The sequence below is a fragment of the Perissodus microlepis genome, chromosome 2, assembly GCF_051167445.1.
Source record: "Perissodus microlepis isolate ML-2025 ecotype Zambia chromosome 2, ASM5116744v1, whole genome shotgun sequence".
Classification (NCBI taxonomy): domain Eukaryota; kingdom Metazoa; phylum Chordata; class Actinopteri; order Cichliformes; family Cichlidae; genus Perissodus; species Perissodus microlepis.
Window position 1 is genome coordinate 3,203,647 of NC_140462.1, and position 17,768 is coordinate 3,221,414.

Sequence of the window (17,768 nt, forward strand, 5' to 3'; positions counted from 1 at the left end):
ACAAGTTGCCATCCTCCATGTAAACTATGGGTGACTACTACGGACAGGATCTCCCTACTTGCGGGGGGTTCTACTAATTATCAGAGGTTTCCAGGAGTTGCCAACCAATCTCTAGGCCTGTGTAAACATTTAAACCTATTTATGTCATGATAGCCCTTGTGCACTTTGTACACAAATGTACCCATGTAAAAAACAGATGTGGTGAACCGAAGCAAACTTCTACATGAAGTAAATGCAGCATTTTCAAAACGACTACTATTTCCTGTAACATAAAAAAAACACTCAGCACTGGCAGCAGTTTTTCCACTTTATTTTGGTCCCTGGTTTCCATAGAGATGGGATGAAATGGAAATTATCTCAGCAGACCTACATTTGGATATGTTGCCTTTTTTTGTATTCGTCCACTTGGGTAATCATGAAGCTGTTATGCAAAAGGATGTAATAGTTGTCACTGCTGGGAAATTCGCCGGGGATGTTATTTTAAGTAGCATGCCTGTTGGACATTTGTTAGGGTCAAATCTTTACTGGGCGTGTGAGGAGTTCTTAGGAGAAATCAGCCTTCTGTCCGTTTCTGATTTCAGTATTCAATGAGGTTTCATCAGGAAGACAAAAAAGTAGCTCATTGGAGAAAAACTTAGCAAGGATTTATAATGCCCGGCCACTCTCAGCTTCAGTCTGGTGCACTAAGTTAAATATTTTATGATATTTTTTCGGGGGGTTCTCTGTTTTTGCAGTCACATTTATTAGACTTACAGTAGATTTAACCTGCAACTTTATAAAGTTCAGCTGTGGCGATACAAACTTTAGAAATTCTCTCTGCCTCACTCACTCTGTCTGCTTTGCTTCAATCTTCATATTTTGTTTTTGTTTGTTTGTTTGTTTTGTGTGTGTGTGTGTGTGTGTGTGTGTGTGTGTGTGCGTGCGTAACCTCAGGCGTCTTGCAGAGCCATTAACCAATCCCTGTACTTTTAGACAGATGAAACATGGCCAGGGCCATTGATATTGCATGATTCATGCCTGTGGCTTAAAGTTCTGATATTTCAACCAACCCTTCTGTCTGGCAAAGCCACAGTGACTATTTATCATCTCTGCCTATGCTGCTGAGATAGGTGATTGTTTTTAGTAGTGTGTGTGTGTGTTTCACTGAAGTATACCACAACTCAAAGCCTACACGTTGCTTCGTCCTTGAACAGGCTGAAGTAAAATGAAAGGGAGCATAATTTCATCTGTAAACATGTGAATGAGTCACAGCTTGTCATAGTTAGCATCTTGATAAATTGTACATTGCTTTGCTCTGAACTAAATGGTTTTACCACAGGCGTATTGTTTTCAATTTAGCGAATGTTATTGACACAAGAACGCGGGAAAAAGAAAATGCTGAAATTTAATAGGTTTCTATTTCTGAAAAACAGAATTCAACATCAATGATTGATGATCTCATAAATAGTCTCATTTCTAAGAAAACAAGCAGTTGGAATATGTCTGCATTTTCTTTTGGCTAAATTACAACAGGGTAGCAATATGAAACCTTTTCTTCACATTTGTCATGGATCAGTTTGGGTTTTTAATGAGCTCGTAGTAAAAGTACTCCGCAAGCTGTACCAGCATCAGCCACCTGTGGCTTAACAATTTAATTAATTAATATGTCAGCATATGGGGAAAAATTGCTCATTATGAGGAAATAATACCCACAGTTAGCGAATGGTTTATCCTATAACATTAGGAATATTTCATTTAGGTCACAGAGATCCAGGCAGTTTTTCTCCTCTATATAAAAGCTAAAACTTAGTTTTTGTATTTTAGAAGGTTTGTCCTGATTAAACACATGGCAGCAAACCAAGAAATTATGTGAGAATCAAACTGTAAACCTAATGGAATTCCTCATAAACTGTTAAAAAATCAGGTGCTATAAATGTCCTCCTCCCTCCCTCCCTCCTGAAATTCAGATTGCAGTAGCTGGAGCATTGCAAATAATAGTGCTTTAAAACATGCTCCCTTCCACTTCTCTCCACTCCAGAGGTGGGGTTTGAGCAGTTTCGTGTGGCAGAAAAGGCTCACGGGAACTGGATGAAGCTTTACCTGGAAGGAAACACCTCCGAGGTGCTGACCAACGTGGGCAAAAAGGTCCTGAGGCAGTATCTGGAGGCCCTGGCTGCCATGAGCGCTGCTCTGAGCAAACAGCTGGGCAAGTATGACATGTACTCCATGATTGCAGCCATGGTGTTTGTCTTTCAGGTAAGGACCGGCTCATCATATTTTTTATCTGCACTCGTAATAGTTTGGTGTGCTGCTTATCAGTTTTAGTGTGGGAGTGAGGTGCACGGCAACAAAAAGTAAAAACTAAACCCTCACCAAGTGTCATGCTTTCTTTTTGATAGTGGAAATATTTGTGACAATGAAGCCGTCCTAAGATAGATTTACTTTAGAGGGGGATCTATTGTGTTTATCTTGTACTGGGCCTTGCTACAACCCATTAGTTCATCCACTGTCTGTTTTGGTTCTTTTAGGTCCTCTTCCATTAAGGCCACTGACCCTTTAAGCCGGCTTTCTTCTTAGGGATATCCCCTTCTACTGATGTCAGTGATAGCCATGAAACTGTCTGAAATGAGCGTTTATAGCTGAGCTTTTAGCTCACACACACTGAATTCTTTATTTTAGAGAGAAGAGACTTTCTCCTGGCAACCTTTCTAAACAAGACCTACTTATGCAATCTTTTTCTTATTGTACTATTATGAACTTCAACATTTAACAGTTTGAGCTCTTGGGCTTTTTGCAGTTTCTCTGAACATTGCACAGTCTGATCTCCACGTGGGAATAATCTTTCTCACTGTAGAATGATGTTTGGAAATGGCCTTCTAACCCTTTGCAGATGGATGGAGAGCATCAGTTGGTTCTCTGAGACCACTGCTGTGGCTTTGCTGTTTGGCATTGTGTTAACACACATCTAAAAGCTCCAGACCATCAAACTTTATAGAGGTGCTCCCTTTACTGAAATAATATTTTTGATTATCAGTACACGGCTGCTATTTACTCTTTTAAGGAAGCAGTAAGGATGCACTTAGTTTTTCACATACTGCTTGTAAATGTGGGCTCACTTTTGCTTAACTATATAATGACCCCTGTCCAGGGTGTACCGAGCCTCTCACCCCATGACAGCTGGGATAGGCTACCCCCCTGCGACCCTGAATTAGATAAGCAGATGGATGGATGTAATGAAACAGTGTAATTTATCATTTGCTGTTTTTCATCCGAGGTTGTATTTACCTAATTTTCAGACCTACTAAGGACCAGATGATTTTTAATCTGTCCTGATCTGTAAAACCTTTTTAGCACGACTGCATAAAAAATAAAGAAAGAAAGAAAAGAAAAGCATCATAAGTCTCTTTCAATTAGAAAATCAGTTAAACGTGTACATGCATGCATTATGTTTGTTATTAAATTGCTCTTCACTGTTCACATAAATTGGGGAGGTTATAAAACTGGAGATTACAATGATTGCATCAGATTTGTAAAAGACTTTTTCTCTCCTCTCTGTCTCTCCTGGCCTTTAAGCTCCTGTTGGTCTTACTGCTGGCTATGCCTGAAGCCCTCAGCGGTGCCGCAGCAGTGGACCTCCCCATCCTCTCGGCCCTGCTCTCCCTGCCTTTTTACCTCTTGTGCCTACTTCTTGCCTCAGTGCACGTCTTGGTGTGCACATCTGCTGAGAGCTCCTGCTACTTCTGCAGCCTCTCCTGGGGTCTCGTGTTTGCTGCCGTTGCCTTCTCCTCAGCAATGTTTTGTATTCTGGTCTCTATAGTAACACGAAGACTCCCCCTGGGTGCAAAGATTCATGGGAAGGTGAGTAAGTGCAGTGAAACACGGGTACATATTGTAACAGATGTTAGCCCTCAGAGATCCATACTTACATACAGTGGATCCGCATGTAAAGCATGAATGCACAAGCTAACGCGCTAACCCATTCTGCTGCTCTCTGATTGCTTTAAGGGACACTGAGGATAAAAGACTGAATGTTAGTGAATCCATCTATCTCTCTAGAAACCTCGCTGCTTGTCAAACAGATTTGTGTTGTTGTATTTGAATTTTTCACTTCCTGTAGGTAGAGAAACGTTACCTAAGAGACTTTCGGAATTTATTTGAGAGAAAACCTGCTAAATCTACTGGAGCGAATGGGGTGGCATGCTCTTGTCTGTTGTGCATTCACTTAGTGATTTAGTTTGCAGAGTCTTTAAGGATGCAGATTTAAATCATTTGAGTGCTTCTCAACAGTCTCAGAAAAAAGAAAAAAGTTTTAGTGTATTTTCACTTTGACAAGTAAAAATAGATTCTGCCAAAAAGTGGCTTAAAAGAAGTGTCTGAGTAAGTGCCTCTTAGTCAATTTAAAACTGCAGGCAACAATTGTATACTTCAGAGATTGTAAAGAGCTGCAATAATTACTCTTTGATTACTCTGCAGTATCGCACAAGAAAACAAGTGAGAAATAGTAGTGCATTTAAACAAATGATATTGTGTTGTTGTTGTGAGTCAGGCACTCGGAGTGACGGTGAGAGTAGCAGAAAGGCAACACAAACAATATTTTTGGACACAGCAGTGATCACATAATCATGACTTCTGACATGCCAGACGTTTGTGGTGTTAGTGTGTTTACCCTGTGTTTTCTTACCCTGTGTGTGAAACATTTCCATGCTACACAGAAATAATTATTCAAACTGAAGCATTGTTGTAGCAGTCTTGTCTACATTGTCAGGTGGTGGGGTTTATAGGTAGGTCCATTAGTTCTTGTGCAGCGACACAATTTTTGTGGTCTGTGCATGACCGCAGTGGGATTTAAGTTAACCAATCAAGATGCAATTAAAGTGCAGCTCTTCAACTTTAATTCAGGAAGTTTAATAAAAGTGTATTTTCTGATAGTTTTTAAGTGCAACCAGAGGTTTGCACTCTGTCGTCTCCATTCACTTGTGGACCTTGACAATGATGCAGCTACCTCTTTGAGCGTTCTTGAATTATTTTCATCTTCTGTGGTCTTTGAAGGTGTTTGGTGCTCCTGAGCTGCTGAGCTGGCCTTTTCAGGAATATACCAGATTGGCCTTTTTACAATTTTTTCATTTTCAAATGGCTTTATGTGTTTGTTTGTTTTTAAATGGTTTTTCAGACTAATACTTGCCTCCTTCGCTTGCATCAGCCTCTCTTTTGAACACAACTACCAAATACAGGTTCACTTGTACAACACTTGGAATCAACTGCAGTTTTCTTTGAATATTTTTTTTATGGAATAACGAGGGAACAGGCCTCCCCTTGACATAAAACTTTCATATAAAATCAATTGTTGAAGTACTCATGAGTGTAGGGTGTATAAAAACATGTTATTCCTCAACAGTAAATTCTGCACTTCTGTTAAAGCTTGTAAATTCAAACTCAAAATCTGATCTTCAAACTCAACTTAATTTTTTGATTTTAAATCCACTGTGCTCATGTACAGAGACAACATTAGAAAAATGTCTCTAAAAACAGCAGTTAGCTTGCTAACAAGGCTAAAAAGCACAGCCATACATAACATCATAAACATACAAAACTGGATGGATGGATGACAAAACAAATTAAAAACACTTATTTGATTCATGTACACATATAGGACCTGACTGGAGAATTCAATCCATGTAATGTACAATTGCTGCATATTATCACTTTTAAATTTTTGTCTCTTTATTGCCAAAAACTTGGCTCCGAGGGTGGGAAAGTGGAGCTGTTTATGCATAATAAAGTTACGTTAAAAAAAGTTACATTAGTATATAAATGTCTTATAAAATATTATATGAGTGGATGCATCAGTAGACTGTGGTTCTATTAGGCGAGTAGATGCTGTTTCTCAACATACTGTCCAGTTTATTGGAAGAAGAGTTTCTGACTGTGCCCATAAAACTGCGAACTCTGTAAATAAAACAGACACTAACACAGTGGACAGATGGGGTGTCGGGTCTGACTAACAGTTAAAATAGTAAATTAGAAGATGTGCACTGCCAGGATCCTTTAGGAGAATTACGTAAAAACATCACTCAGGTAGTTTAAAGACAGTCAGGATTTTTACTTGTTGTGAATCTGAATTGAAAATGAAGAAAACTAAAGACGGTCCATCATTTGGACTCTAACTGCTGGTGCAGTTAGAAGATAAGTGGTGTATTTGTTAAGCCTTAATGATAACGCACTCTTGGCGGTGCTATCAAAGGTTTTGGGTAGTTTAAATTTGTTTCAGGAATTTTCTCTTTCCATCACTGCAATGTTAAATTGTCCTTCAACAAATTGAAGTAATTCCCAGCAATATGTTGAAGTAAGTTGTCAATCATAGAAAGGTTGAAGTGGTTCTTCAGTGGAAAATGGAAGCTTTGAGTCATAAGTGCTTGTTTAAAGGGCCTTAACAGTAGCTTCCCTTTGCTGCTGCAACTCTTTGCTCATTATTAATTTATCTGTAAAGGTTACATCTCATTTGCCTTCTGGGAACTCTTGAGAAAGTGCTGATGTAGCAAAAAAAGTCAGAAGAATCCACTTGGGTCATTAGGCTGGGAGAGGAAATCAACTCTCCGACTCGACACACTGGAGGATGTGGAGGATTTCGTACAGTACTGGAGGTGTTTCTTCTCTGGCTCCAGTGACCGTGAAAAGACTGTTTTCTTTTGAGTCTTACAAATGTCATAGTGAAGAAAAAAACTGTGCTCATAGTTCAGTTGGCAGGTAATGATGATGACCTGTGATGACAAATGTGCTTTTGTACCAGCAGCAGATTTTTGTGAAATTACCAGACTTTGGTCAGAAAAATCAAGCAGACAAACTGTTGAAGCTCAACTCATGTAGAAACAAAAATCTCAAAGAGCTCTTTTCAGCCACTGAACTGAAATTCTGCAGGATTCATGAAACATCCTACCTGCCAAGTACCTTGAAAGGCTGTGTGAGCATGTGCCCAGTGGAGAACGCACTTATAAAAGCAAAGCTTGATTACAACAAACACCAAAGCAGTGTCGTTTCTTTGGCTGCTGAAAGTCATTCATAAATCGAAAGTACTGCTGTATGTACAGCAAACTCAAAGTATTTAGAGGGTTTCAGAGTGGATGAAAACAAACACAAATATTTGCTGCTGATTATAGCTGCAACTGATAATGGATTTTGTTCTCTTTTTTTAGCCTGGAGGTATTTCCTTCTTAATTGAATTATTGTTGAGTTTATTAAATGCCAGTGAAAGGTGAATTTCCAACACAAAAACTCAAAGATGTGAGATTTGAAGCGATATGAAACAGAAAAAGTAACAAATCCCGAGACTTGAAGCTGAAAATAATTTGGCATTTAGCTTTGATAGATGACTTTAATGTTTCAGCTCTTTTCAGGTTGTTATGTAATGGATTGTTTTTTTCAACTGGTGAAGGATCACAGTACTGGATTCTGCTTGACAGACCCACAAATTTTAAATTAAATGTAAATTTGTAAACAGGTCCATAGTTGCCCACCATTACAATCATGGATTTGTGAAGCCTGCAAATCAAAATCAGTCATAAGAAGCAGGGGGTGGAGCTAAAAGAGAAATCGAAGAGCAGCGCATGCTCATGCAGGATTGGCAGAAGACCATGTAAACTGGACGGACCGCCAACGTTAACGAGAGGGCATTCGCTCAAGTCACTTTGCTATTACAAAAAACCCCAAAATACTGCACAATTGCAAGCACACATGCACAGTACACACTGAGAGAAATGTGGCCACAGCAACTTTCGTTAACACATTTGATGAATTCATCATAGTTGAAGTGTATCAGTAGGACCCTGCTGAGGAGGCACAGTGATTACTGGGTGGGCCTGGACCCCCGAGGCCCATCTATAATGCCGACAATGCTCATATAATAACTTGTCAGTCACTCGATAGGCTCACCTTAAAGCATATTTTACTTTATCCTCCTGTTTGACTCTCACAGGCAACACAACATGGGCATCATGTTATATTCAGTAAGAAGTCAAACTGGCATTTCAATTTCTAAAGACTTAAAAAAAAAAGTGTTTATTGAAGTGATACATGAAGGGAGCTGGAGGGTCATTCACCCAACGACTTTGATAATAATCTGATATCATTTCAGCCACAAGAGTCGCCACCTGCTGGCCATTAGATAGAATCCAGGTTAAAGACCTGGAAGCTAAGTCAGTCTTTCATACACAGTATAATCAATGTCAGGTATTAAATCATTCTACAAATATATTGAAATGTTTAACTATTCATAGAACAACTGTATTGAGCTTCCATAATTTGGCTTCCTGTTGATGTTGGAATTGATTTTAAATGTTATTGATTCCTTTAAAAGCTACATATGGATTTAGTCCTGCTGCTACTCTAGAGTGTATATAAAAGTGCCGTTGTGTATCATGCCATGTTTTATTTCTCGTTCCAAAAGTGGTGATTAAGCGCTTACAATCATGGCCCATCTCCACAGCCAAGATCTTTTTAATAACCTGTGGGAGGAAATGCAGTTAGTGGACTCTGTGTCCTCAAAGTCATGACTGACAAACTCATTTTGATACTGAGATTAAATAATAAAGATGCTTTATTGTTAAACTGTATTTGTATCAAAGGATTAAATTGATGAATTCCCAGGAATCCCTGAATATTTGTCAGACAAGAGGAAATCTGCTCAAAATTACAAACCTTTGGACAGATTTCACACAAAAGTGTGTTTGAAGCTACTACCAGATGTAGCATGTAGTGCTGGAAAATGTGACCAATAATCCTAAGGCACAATAATGTTGTATACTTTCAGGAATCCATTTGGATCTAAGTGCAGAGCTGCTGTGTCTGGTTAGACTTGACAAATAACTGCTTTGGGGAAACTGTCCAAAACATATATTCACTCTGTCCTCATTAGTTTCAGTGCAAGGTGGAAACGAAAAGAAAAACTTGCTGCTCCAGCAAAAATGTGATGAGAATTCCATTTAAGTGAGTTTTAATGACCCAAAGGTGAGGTCATTTTAAAAAAAGTAGCTCTGTACAAGAGCTGTAAAGACGTGTGAAATACCTGGAATGTGTATCTTGTTTATGCATTCGCCTATCAAGCGATGACTCCCAGTTCAATCCCAGGAGGAGACACTGATTCTGTTGGGGTTGCGTCAGGAAAAGCATCCGGCGTTAAAAAATAAATAAAAATCTGCCAACTCAGACATGCGGCGCCACCTGCTGTGGGAGACCCTTTATGGGTAAGAGAACAGCCAAAAGTGGCTTATATTTTTCCAACAACCGAAAAAAGGCTAAGAATCCCTTAATAAATGATTCTATTGAGTCTCTCATGACTTTTGTAAGGAGCTTACTCTAGTCTGTCACCAGCACGAGAGTTTAATATGATTTCTTATTATGCCTGAGTGGAAAAAGTAATATTTTTAATGGCAGAGCTCGGAAGTCAGTCTGAGTCAGTATTACCATTTCACAGCTGCGTGATGGAAAGGCAGGTTCAGCTGGCAGAATATGATAAATCAAACACGCATACTGGACACATTGGTTTCACAGGAAAAGTGATGTTAAGTGGCATAGATGCAACGGTGGCATCAAAGACCCTCCAATAATTTTAGGCTAGAAAGACTAGCTGTGCTGTGTCATGAAATGGCCTTTGGCAGGGCAGAGCAATATTCCACTTCAGCACATTAGGCTTCAGGTCAAGTCCTGATTTATGTTCTACTCTACATGGAGCCCTCAGCATGGTCAGAGAATATTTATGCATTATTTAGAATGATCTGCTCAAGTCAGTAGACGACCATATCGTAGCTCACTTCATGGTTCGCAGATGAATGTGAAGATGAAAAACCCTCATATGTTTGTTTAATGTAAGACCACACCCATAACCCCAGCATTAGTAAATAAAAACAGCCCTGTGAGGCTCTCTTAATTAACTGGTTTCTTTTAAATGTATAAACTAAAACTTCCTTTTTACAAGATATATGTTGATTGTTTCTCGACTAAATTTCCTCGACTCTCAGCAAAGAACATGATGGGAGTATAATTTCCTCCTGACCCAGTAAGTGATGTGTAGACCAGCCAAAAGCACAGAAAACTAAGTCGGGATATAATTTACACTCACCCAGCAATTCATTAGGTTCACCTGTTCAGCTGTTTGTTAAGACAGAAATCTAACTGTACACATGTCAAGACGACCAGCTACAGTTCAGACAGCATTAGAATAAAGGTTAGTGCCAGACAGGCAGGTCTAAACTGCTGATCTAATGGGATGTTCCTGCACAGGCGTCTCTAAGGTTTATAAAGAGGGGTCTGAGAAAGAGAAATTAGTGGTGAGCAGCAGAACTTTGGGGGGAAGTGCCTTGTTGATGTCAAAGGAAAATAGCTTTAACTGCTCTGAGCTGTCAGAAAGGCAACAGTAACAAATACTGACTTGTTATAACCAAGGTGTGCAGAAGAGCATCTCTGATGCACAACAAATTGAAACTTTAAGTGGGCCACAGCAGAACACCACACTAGGTGCTGCTCCTGTCAGCTAATAACAGGGAAGTGAGGCTACAATTCATATAGGACCAACAAATCTAGAAAATTCTTAATGTTTAGCTTGTATAGAAAGAGACAATGTACTGATCCTTGTTGTATTTAACGGGTGACGTGCTTGGGAACAAAATTGAGATAAAATGAGTCCTGTCCTGCAAGTGATGTCTGAACCAAGTCTCCATTTTCTTTCAATATATTCTATAAATATATATTGTAGGAAAATGACCCTACAATATTACAGAGAAAACACCAATAGTCAGGTGACTATTGGTGACATTAAGCAACCTTGATGGGGAGGAAGAAAGGAAAGACTTAGGAGGATGAAATCATCTGCCCTGACCTGCTGGTGAAAAGAGCAGACAGAGAAGTCGTGGCACATAGTTGCCTCAAACCTAAACCTGGTTCTGCCGCAGGTTTCTTCCTGTTAAAAGGGAGTTTTTTTTTCTCACGGTTGCCAAGTCCTTGCTCAAAGGGGGTCATCTGATTGTTGGGGGTTTCTCTGTATAATTGTAGACTCTTTATTTTGCAATATAGAGTTGAGTTCAGCCTAGGGTCTAGTAGGCACTAGTATTTCAACGGGTCCAGTCTCAACCCTTTTTTCAAAAATATCCAAGACCAGGATACGACCGAATGCATCAAAAGAAGCAGTTCTTTCTAATAATAGCTGAATAGCAATTTTGCCTGGAAAGCGTTCATTCGAATGTCATTGAATGAACAGTGACTACCTCCTCCTCCACTCACAGTGGAGGAGGTGTTGAATACGTATGCCAGTGATACTTTTTATAATAACTTTTCTATAAACTGAAGTATCTCTTGAGTGTTTTGCTCTAGTTTTTCTGTTAAACCCGATGACTAACTTGAGTCATAAATGTGTCATCTGCTGTATTGCTAAGGCATGCAAATTGTATACTCGATGATTTAGTGAAGTTTTATCTATCCTGCATCACTTGGTTATATTAGCCTGGGTAAATGTTGCTACTTGTTTTTGCTGTTTTTTAAGTAATACTTTCATTAAGTATGTATCCATCTACTTTGAAACCCTGCCATGAACACAGATTAGTATGCAGCAGGCTTTTCTGATTTCACAATTTGCCAGCCACTGAAGGAAAGAGCAAGGAGCAGTGAAGCTGGAAAAATATATTACAGCTTCCTTTGGGATGTGACATGTTTTATCTCAAAAACAGGAGCTGTAGGCATAAAGGCCATCAGTCCTTTTCTCAGTAACGCATGGATGGCTTATAGTTTCGTACACAGAACAGATGAACAATCTCTACTTGACTTAAACTATGGGACTCGTAGAGAACTATATTTTGGGAGAGTTTAGGAACATGCCGTTTTGTTTTGTTTTTAATCTAGAAGATATTTGTAAAAACCTGAAAAGAGCTTAATAAAAATGCAACCTGCTCTTAGTGCACTGTTAATATATGAAAATGTATTCACCCACGACTTTTATATCCAGAGTTAAGTAGTGTTTTTCTCTTTCTGTGTATACATAACTGCCAGACCAAATATTTAATGACCCGGCATCTTGTTTAAAGAGGGATAGGTATAAAGGTTGCAATAACAATAACCTGGTGTAAGGGGAAATTATTCTGCAACAGCCCGGTCCCACAGCGAAGCCACCACTGTAGCCTGGAGGGGCTGAATATATCATCTCAGCCTGTCTTTGTCATCAAGGCAAAGACAGGCAAAGATGCATGTCTGTTGTTTGTTAGGTTAAAATATTGCTGTTGAGCTAAGAGGCTGAACTCAGCCTGAACTTAAGCTCAGTGAATAAAATCATTTGCATACAAGTGTTCGATTGGACAAACAGCAATCTTAAAAATGGGATTGAAGCATCCATAACAGACCGACTACAATTTATGAATGACAGCTCATGGTCACTGTCAGCAGTGCCAAGGCAATAACCTGCTGCTGTACATCCTGTAGTGACATGTGATGGATGATCTGATGTTTGGCAGTAATATTTCTGTTCATCGTAACAGGAGTCTGAACGGTGTACCTTTTTAAATTTGAGTGCAAATAGCACATGCATCGGTTAACGCTTGTTCTCGTTTTGGTCTGCATGAATAGAGCAGGCATAACGGGTTTGAAATTGAACTGTTTTTATACCTCCCGCTGGTGACAGCTGTAGCTGGAGGCATTAATTTTGTCCATGCTTTGTGTCTTTCCCGTTTTTGAAGACGGTGTAGCTCTTTGAACACCGTCAGAGATTTCTTCAAGTTAGTTAGAGACGTTCCCTTGGACTCAGAGATGAGCTAAGTTTGGGTGTGAAAGGCCAAGGTCAGCGTGACCCCACGATACCTTTTTATTTATTTGTTTTTATAATTCAGATCTTATTGAATTACACATAAAAACATCAACACAGAACAAGGCAGAACAATACACTGACATAAAGTGAGGTTTATAAGTCAATTTGTGCAATAAGTTGTTGGGTAATATTGATTTGGTGAACGTCCAGTACACACAAGTTATGTTTTCACTTTGGATTTGAAGTCACAGAAACTTTCCCGTTGCTCTTACGCCAGCTCATTTTCACAATTAAGCCAACATCTTCTCACAGTCAGCAGTGTTCATTATCTGTTCAGTCCACAGTTTTAGCATCAGGCTTTGAGATCATTTCCAAATCACAAGAATCAGTCTGGCATGAGCCTCTGGACAAACCACACTTCAACCATTGGCCCATATATTCCAAAACATTTCTCCAATCAGGAAAAACTTTGGAACACTCCCATAATGCATGTACCTAAGTGCCTCTTTCTGCCTTACATTATCAGCATAAAACACAGTTAATTAATTAATTAAGTCCATTTTGTGTATTCAGTTCAATTCAGTTTTATTTATACAGCGCCAAATCACAACAACAGTCACCTCAAAGTGCTTTATATTGTAAGGTAGACGCTACAAAAATATATACAGATAAAAACCTGACAATCATATGACCCCCTATGAGCAAGCACTTTGGTGACAGTGGGAAGGAAAAACTCCCTTTTAACAGGAAGAAACCTCCAACAGAACCAGGCTCAGGGAGGGGCGGGGCCATCTGCTGTGATTGGTTGGGGTGAGAGAAGGAGGACAGGATAAAGACATGCTGTGGAAGAGAGACAGAGGTTAATAACAAGTATGATTCAATGCAGAGAGGTCTGTTAACACATGTTGAGTGAGAAAGGTGACTGAAAAGGAAAAACTCAATGCATCAAGAGTAATCTCAAAGGAGTATAGTAATACTGATTAATTATTGCGACAGCCATTTTTAGGCATAGCTCATGAATTCTCAGGAACACCTTGGGGATATTTGTTAAAATTCGGCACAAACATCTAATTAGACTTTAAGATCTGATGGTCATGGTCACGGTCATTGTAACCTCACAGCCCTGATTTAAGAATCTGTATGCTAATTTTGACAGAATTTCCTACAAATTATGGAATAAATGAATCAGGTAAAGTCTTTTTTTTTTTTTTTTCTTAAAGGAAGCGCCAATTCAAAGCTTTCATTGTTATGAACTGCTACATGACTGGTAGAAGCACGAGGCAGTAATCCTAGTACTGTGAAGTGCATGAGTCAGATAATGAGTGTCACGAGCTGAGGTTTTCAGTATTGTGCTATATTAGTGTGAATCACCCAAGCAATAGTTTCATCCATCTAATTGTCCCACTGAGAATTGTGATGCCATCACTCTGGGGTGGGCGAGGTGAAAGTAGGTTGAGTATGTAGTCGTGCCTGTGTGGATGGAATAGCTCTTTCCTCTGTATTTAAAATGATCCTAATTTTAACAGAATGAGGTGCAGAAATTAATACAGCTGTGGCGCAGAAGATATTGGGGGCCTCTTTTATTTTTGATTCTACAGCCTGCTCTAAATCTCCTGTTTTTTATTCTCTTTTCTTCTCTTTCACAGTCTCCTCTGAGGAGCAATGAGGTTGACTGGTCGCTGTCAGAGCTGGATGTTTTGCTGCTGGCCGGCACCGTCGGTCACACTCTCAGCCTGGCGGCCAGCAGTTTCGTAGAGGAAGAGCACCAAACCTGGTACTTTCTGCTCAACACGCTCTGCCTCACCGTGTTCCAGGATGTCTGCCGCAAGTACTTCAGAGAGAAGAGGGGCTCTGGAGATGACGAAGAGCATATCCTCCCTTCCAAAGACCGTCATCCCTCCGCTCACCCCAAAGCAGAGATTTTCTCAGAGAAGTGGTTAGCATTAGCCACGCCACCATTCACTCTGCTCTGCTGCCGGCTACTGCGCTCCCTCAACCAAACTGGGGTGCAGTGGGCTCATATCCCTGACGTTGGGCATTGGCTCAACAGGTGGGTTTATTGATCTAATATTAACTTTGATAAATGCTTCAATTTTAAGTAGTTTAAATATTTGAGTCACTGTATTTTATTCATATCAAGAAAATGCAGGCAGTATTTGGAAAACAGTATAAATGAACTGGTTTCACTGATAATTCATCACCTAATGCCATGTAGTAGTGAATTTACACTCACTGCCAAATTTGAACCCAACCGTCTGAATGCTGCATCAGAAATCTAGACTCATCAGTCTTCAATTGTCTAATTTTGGAGTTTCCTGTTGCTAGCTGACAGCAGTTACAGTTACTGCTTTTGCGTTCAGAGATGCTCTTCTGCATACCTTGGTTGTAACAACTGGGTGTTTGAGTTACTGTTGCCTTCCTATCAGCGTGAAGCAGTCTGACCATTCTTCTCTGGCTATCACTTAAATGCCTAAATTGCCTAAATCCACAAGTTGCTACTAGGGCTGCCACGATTAGTCGACTAGTCACGATTACGTCGACTATCAAAATCGTCGACGACTGATTTAACAGTCGACGCGTCATTTTAAGCTTTGTAAGATCACAAAAGCCGCAGGAATAAGTAGTAGGATTTAAGAGTGTAATAACGGACTGAAACAGAAGATGGCAGCACTGCATGTACAAGGATGCCAGCTGCCGTTAAACCCCGAAGAAGAAGAAGCTGTGTCCCAGAATTCATAGCGCAGCCCAGCTCGGTTTCCAACAATGGCGGCAGCTAGTTAGTTTTAATATTACTCTTATTATTCTTTCTGGGTCACAAAATAAACGTTTAACATATTTTCAGGCGAGAATGTAGCTGTGTAAACCTCAAATATCTGCTCAGTTTATCAAGACACCACATATTTTCAAAAGCGCTCCGAAGTTTTCGGAGACGTCTGTTACCCACTAGCTCGATAGCTAGCCGGGGACAAGGCTCACTAGAGCCGTGAGAACACCGGACTCCCGGCAAATTGTTTTCAAACTCCCGGCAGACTTTCACTACTCAGGTTAAACATATATAAGTCACTTAGATAACTTAAAAATGTTATTGTTTGGCTTTTTTTTTTTTTTTAGTGTTTTATTTGTTCCTGAGTAAATCGGTTTGGCTGAGATTAAAGTTATAGTTTTTACACAGCTGAATAAACCTCAAGCAGACAGCTGATTATCAGAAGTGTGAGATGCTCGAGAATATACTCCGGTGTCCTGTTATATTTTAGATAGCAAGGAGTTTATTAAACTTCACCGAAACAATCTGCAAATTTCATTAAAATTTAATAAACTATCATCTTGTCTTTATTTTTTGTTAGCACATACCTTAAACACTTAAAGCTGTAAGCTAATGATAGTTATATAAGAGCAGATACTGCTGGTGCAATAAGCTGTACGTTTTACGTCCAATGGATGATGATCTGATTAGTCGACTAATCGCAAAAATAATCGGTGACTAGTCGACTATCAAAATAATCGTTTGTGGCAGCCCTAGTTGCTACCATGTGACAGGCTGCTGGTAAGATATTTCCATTCCTGAGCAGTTGAAGGTGTGTTTTATTAAGTGGTCAGTGATTGTTTCCCAATTCCAGTGTGTCACTTTACCTGAATAAAAACCCAAAGGCACTCATATTTCCTCTTAGCAAGTGGTCAGTTGCTAGTAGATTAGCCAGCTACCTCCTGGATAGCAAGACAAGTGTTTTTATCTGCTAAATGCTAAACTATGTTTATTAAGTAGTCGCTAACTTTGTGTAACTATTGGTTGGACAGATAGTGATCAATGTATTGTTAGTAATTACAGCTGTGAAAATCAACCAATGTTAGAAAGGACAATAAAACTGTAAATAGTTGAGGAGAAATGTGGAGGATTATAGTTCTATTACTACAGTGATGCTTTTCTTGCACAGTCATATTTTTCATTGTTACAGAAACATAACTAACATAACTAACCATCACTGTTGGTTTGTGCACATTTATTGTTTAACTAGGCAGCAAAGCAAAGAGAGAGTGGCAACAGCTTCTTGGTTGATTCAAGATTAGCTTGGCAGCATTTTTATTCCTAAGTCGCTCCTCAAGGGAAAATCAGATGACTCTATGAATAGCAAAAGGATAGAGGGTTCTGTCTCTGATGTGTTTGTGTTAAGCTGTACAAAAGGGCCGGGTACAAAAAGCGATTACACCGAAGTTCAGAAGTTTATCTGAAATCTGTTACATGCATGCATAAATCCCTTCAAGTGTATTTGCTCTCTTTTACTCAAAGCTAAATTTACAGTGGTAAACTGATTGCTGATATGGCTCTACAGCAAAATCTTCACTATGTTGTTTTTTCTGACAACCAGTGTTGTGTTGTTGGTGTTGGTGTGCTAGCAAAGCTGAGGACCATTAGTTCTGTGTCATGCTGTATGGTATATTTCTCTTTTTACGTGGATATGTGGCAGCATGAAGGTGACAGGACATAACAGGAACTTATTTCCAACACAACTACAATTTGAAGAAAAAAAACCTACACTTGATGTTTTAGGACAAATCGAACAGAATTCAAAAAGAACAGGCGTCTTTCACTGTTTAAGGATAGAAGTTCAACCGTCACATGGGGATACATTCGTTGCAGAAAGGCAATCTGTCTGCAGACAGTATACTCAGTAGGCTAAAATGCCGTGCAGCAACAAGATTTTCAATCTCAATTTGTTTCTCCACCTACACACAAATGTAACAGATCAATGTAGCAAATTCATTGATGTTCTCTGGGGAAAGCCGTGATATAGGATATTACTTACTGTAGTAGACGTAATGAAAGCGGTTCAGTGAACAATACATTTAGATTTCAATGCTAGATATAGACATCTAATGGAAGCTGTGTGGTGTTAGCACACAGAGCAAGTCTTTTCTTCTGACACTAAAACATTTTAAATGTGTTTTTCTAGCTGAGAAGCTGATAGGACTACCCGCTTACATTTTCTTTTTTTTAAAAAGATTCAAGAAGAGA

The 17,768-nt window shown here is 39.4% G+C and overlaps 1 protein-coding gene across 1 annotated transcript in view; it reads left to right on the plus strand.

Moving 5' to 3' along the window:
• The window catches only part of pigg (phosphatidylinositol glycan anchor biosynthesis class G (EMM blood group)), an 85,961-nt gene that overhangs the window by 26,816 nt on the left and 41,377 nt on the right, over nucleotides 1–17,768 (plus strand). The window contains exons 7-9 of the mRNA XM_084940396.1: nucleotides 2,018–2,235; nucleotides 3,553–3,837; nucleotides 14,404–14,807. Of these exons, the coding sequence (XP_084796522.1) occupies nucleotides 2,018–2,235; nucleotides 3,553–3,837; nucleotides 14,404–14,807 (907 nt within the window). The remainder of the gene's footprint in view (nucleotides 1–2,017; nucleotides 2,236–3,552; nucleotides 3,838–14,403; nucleotides 14,808–17,768) is intronic.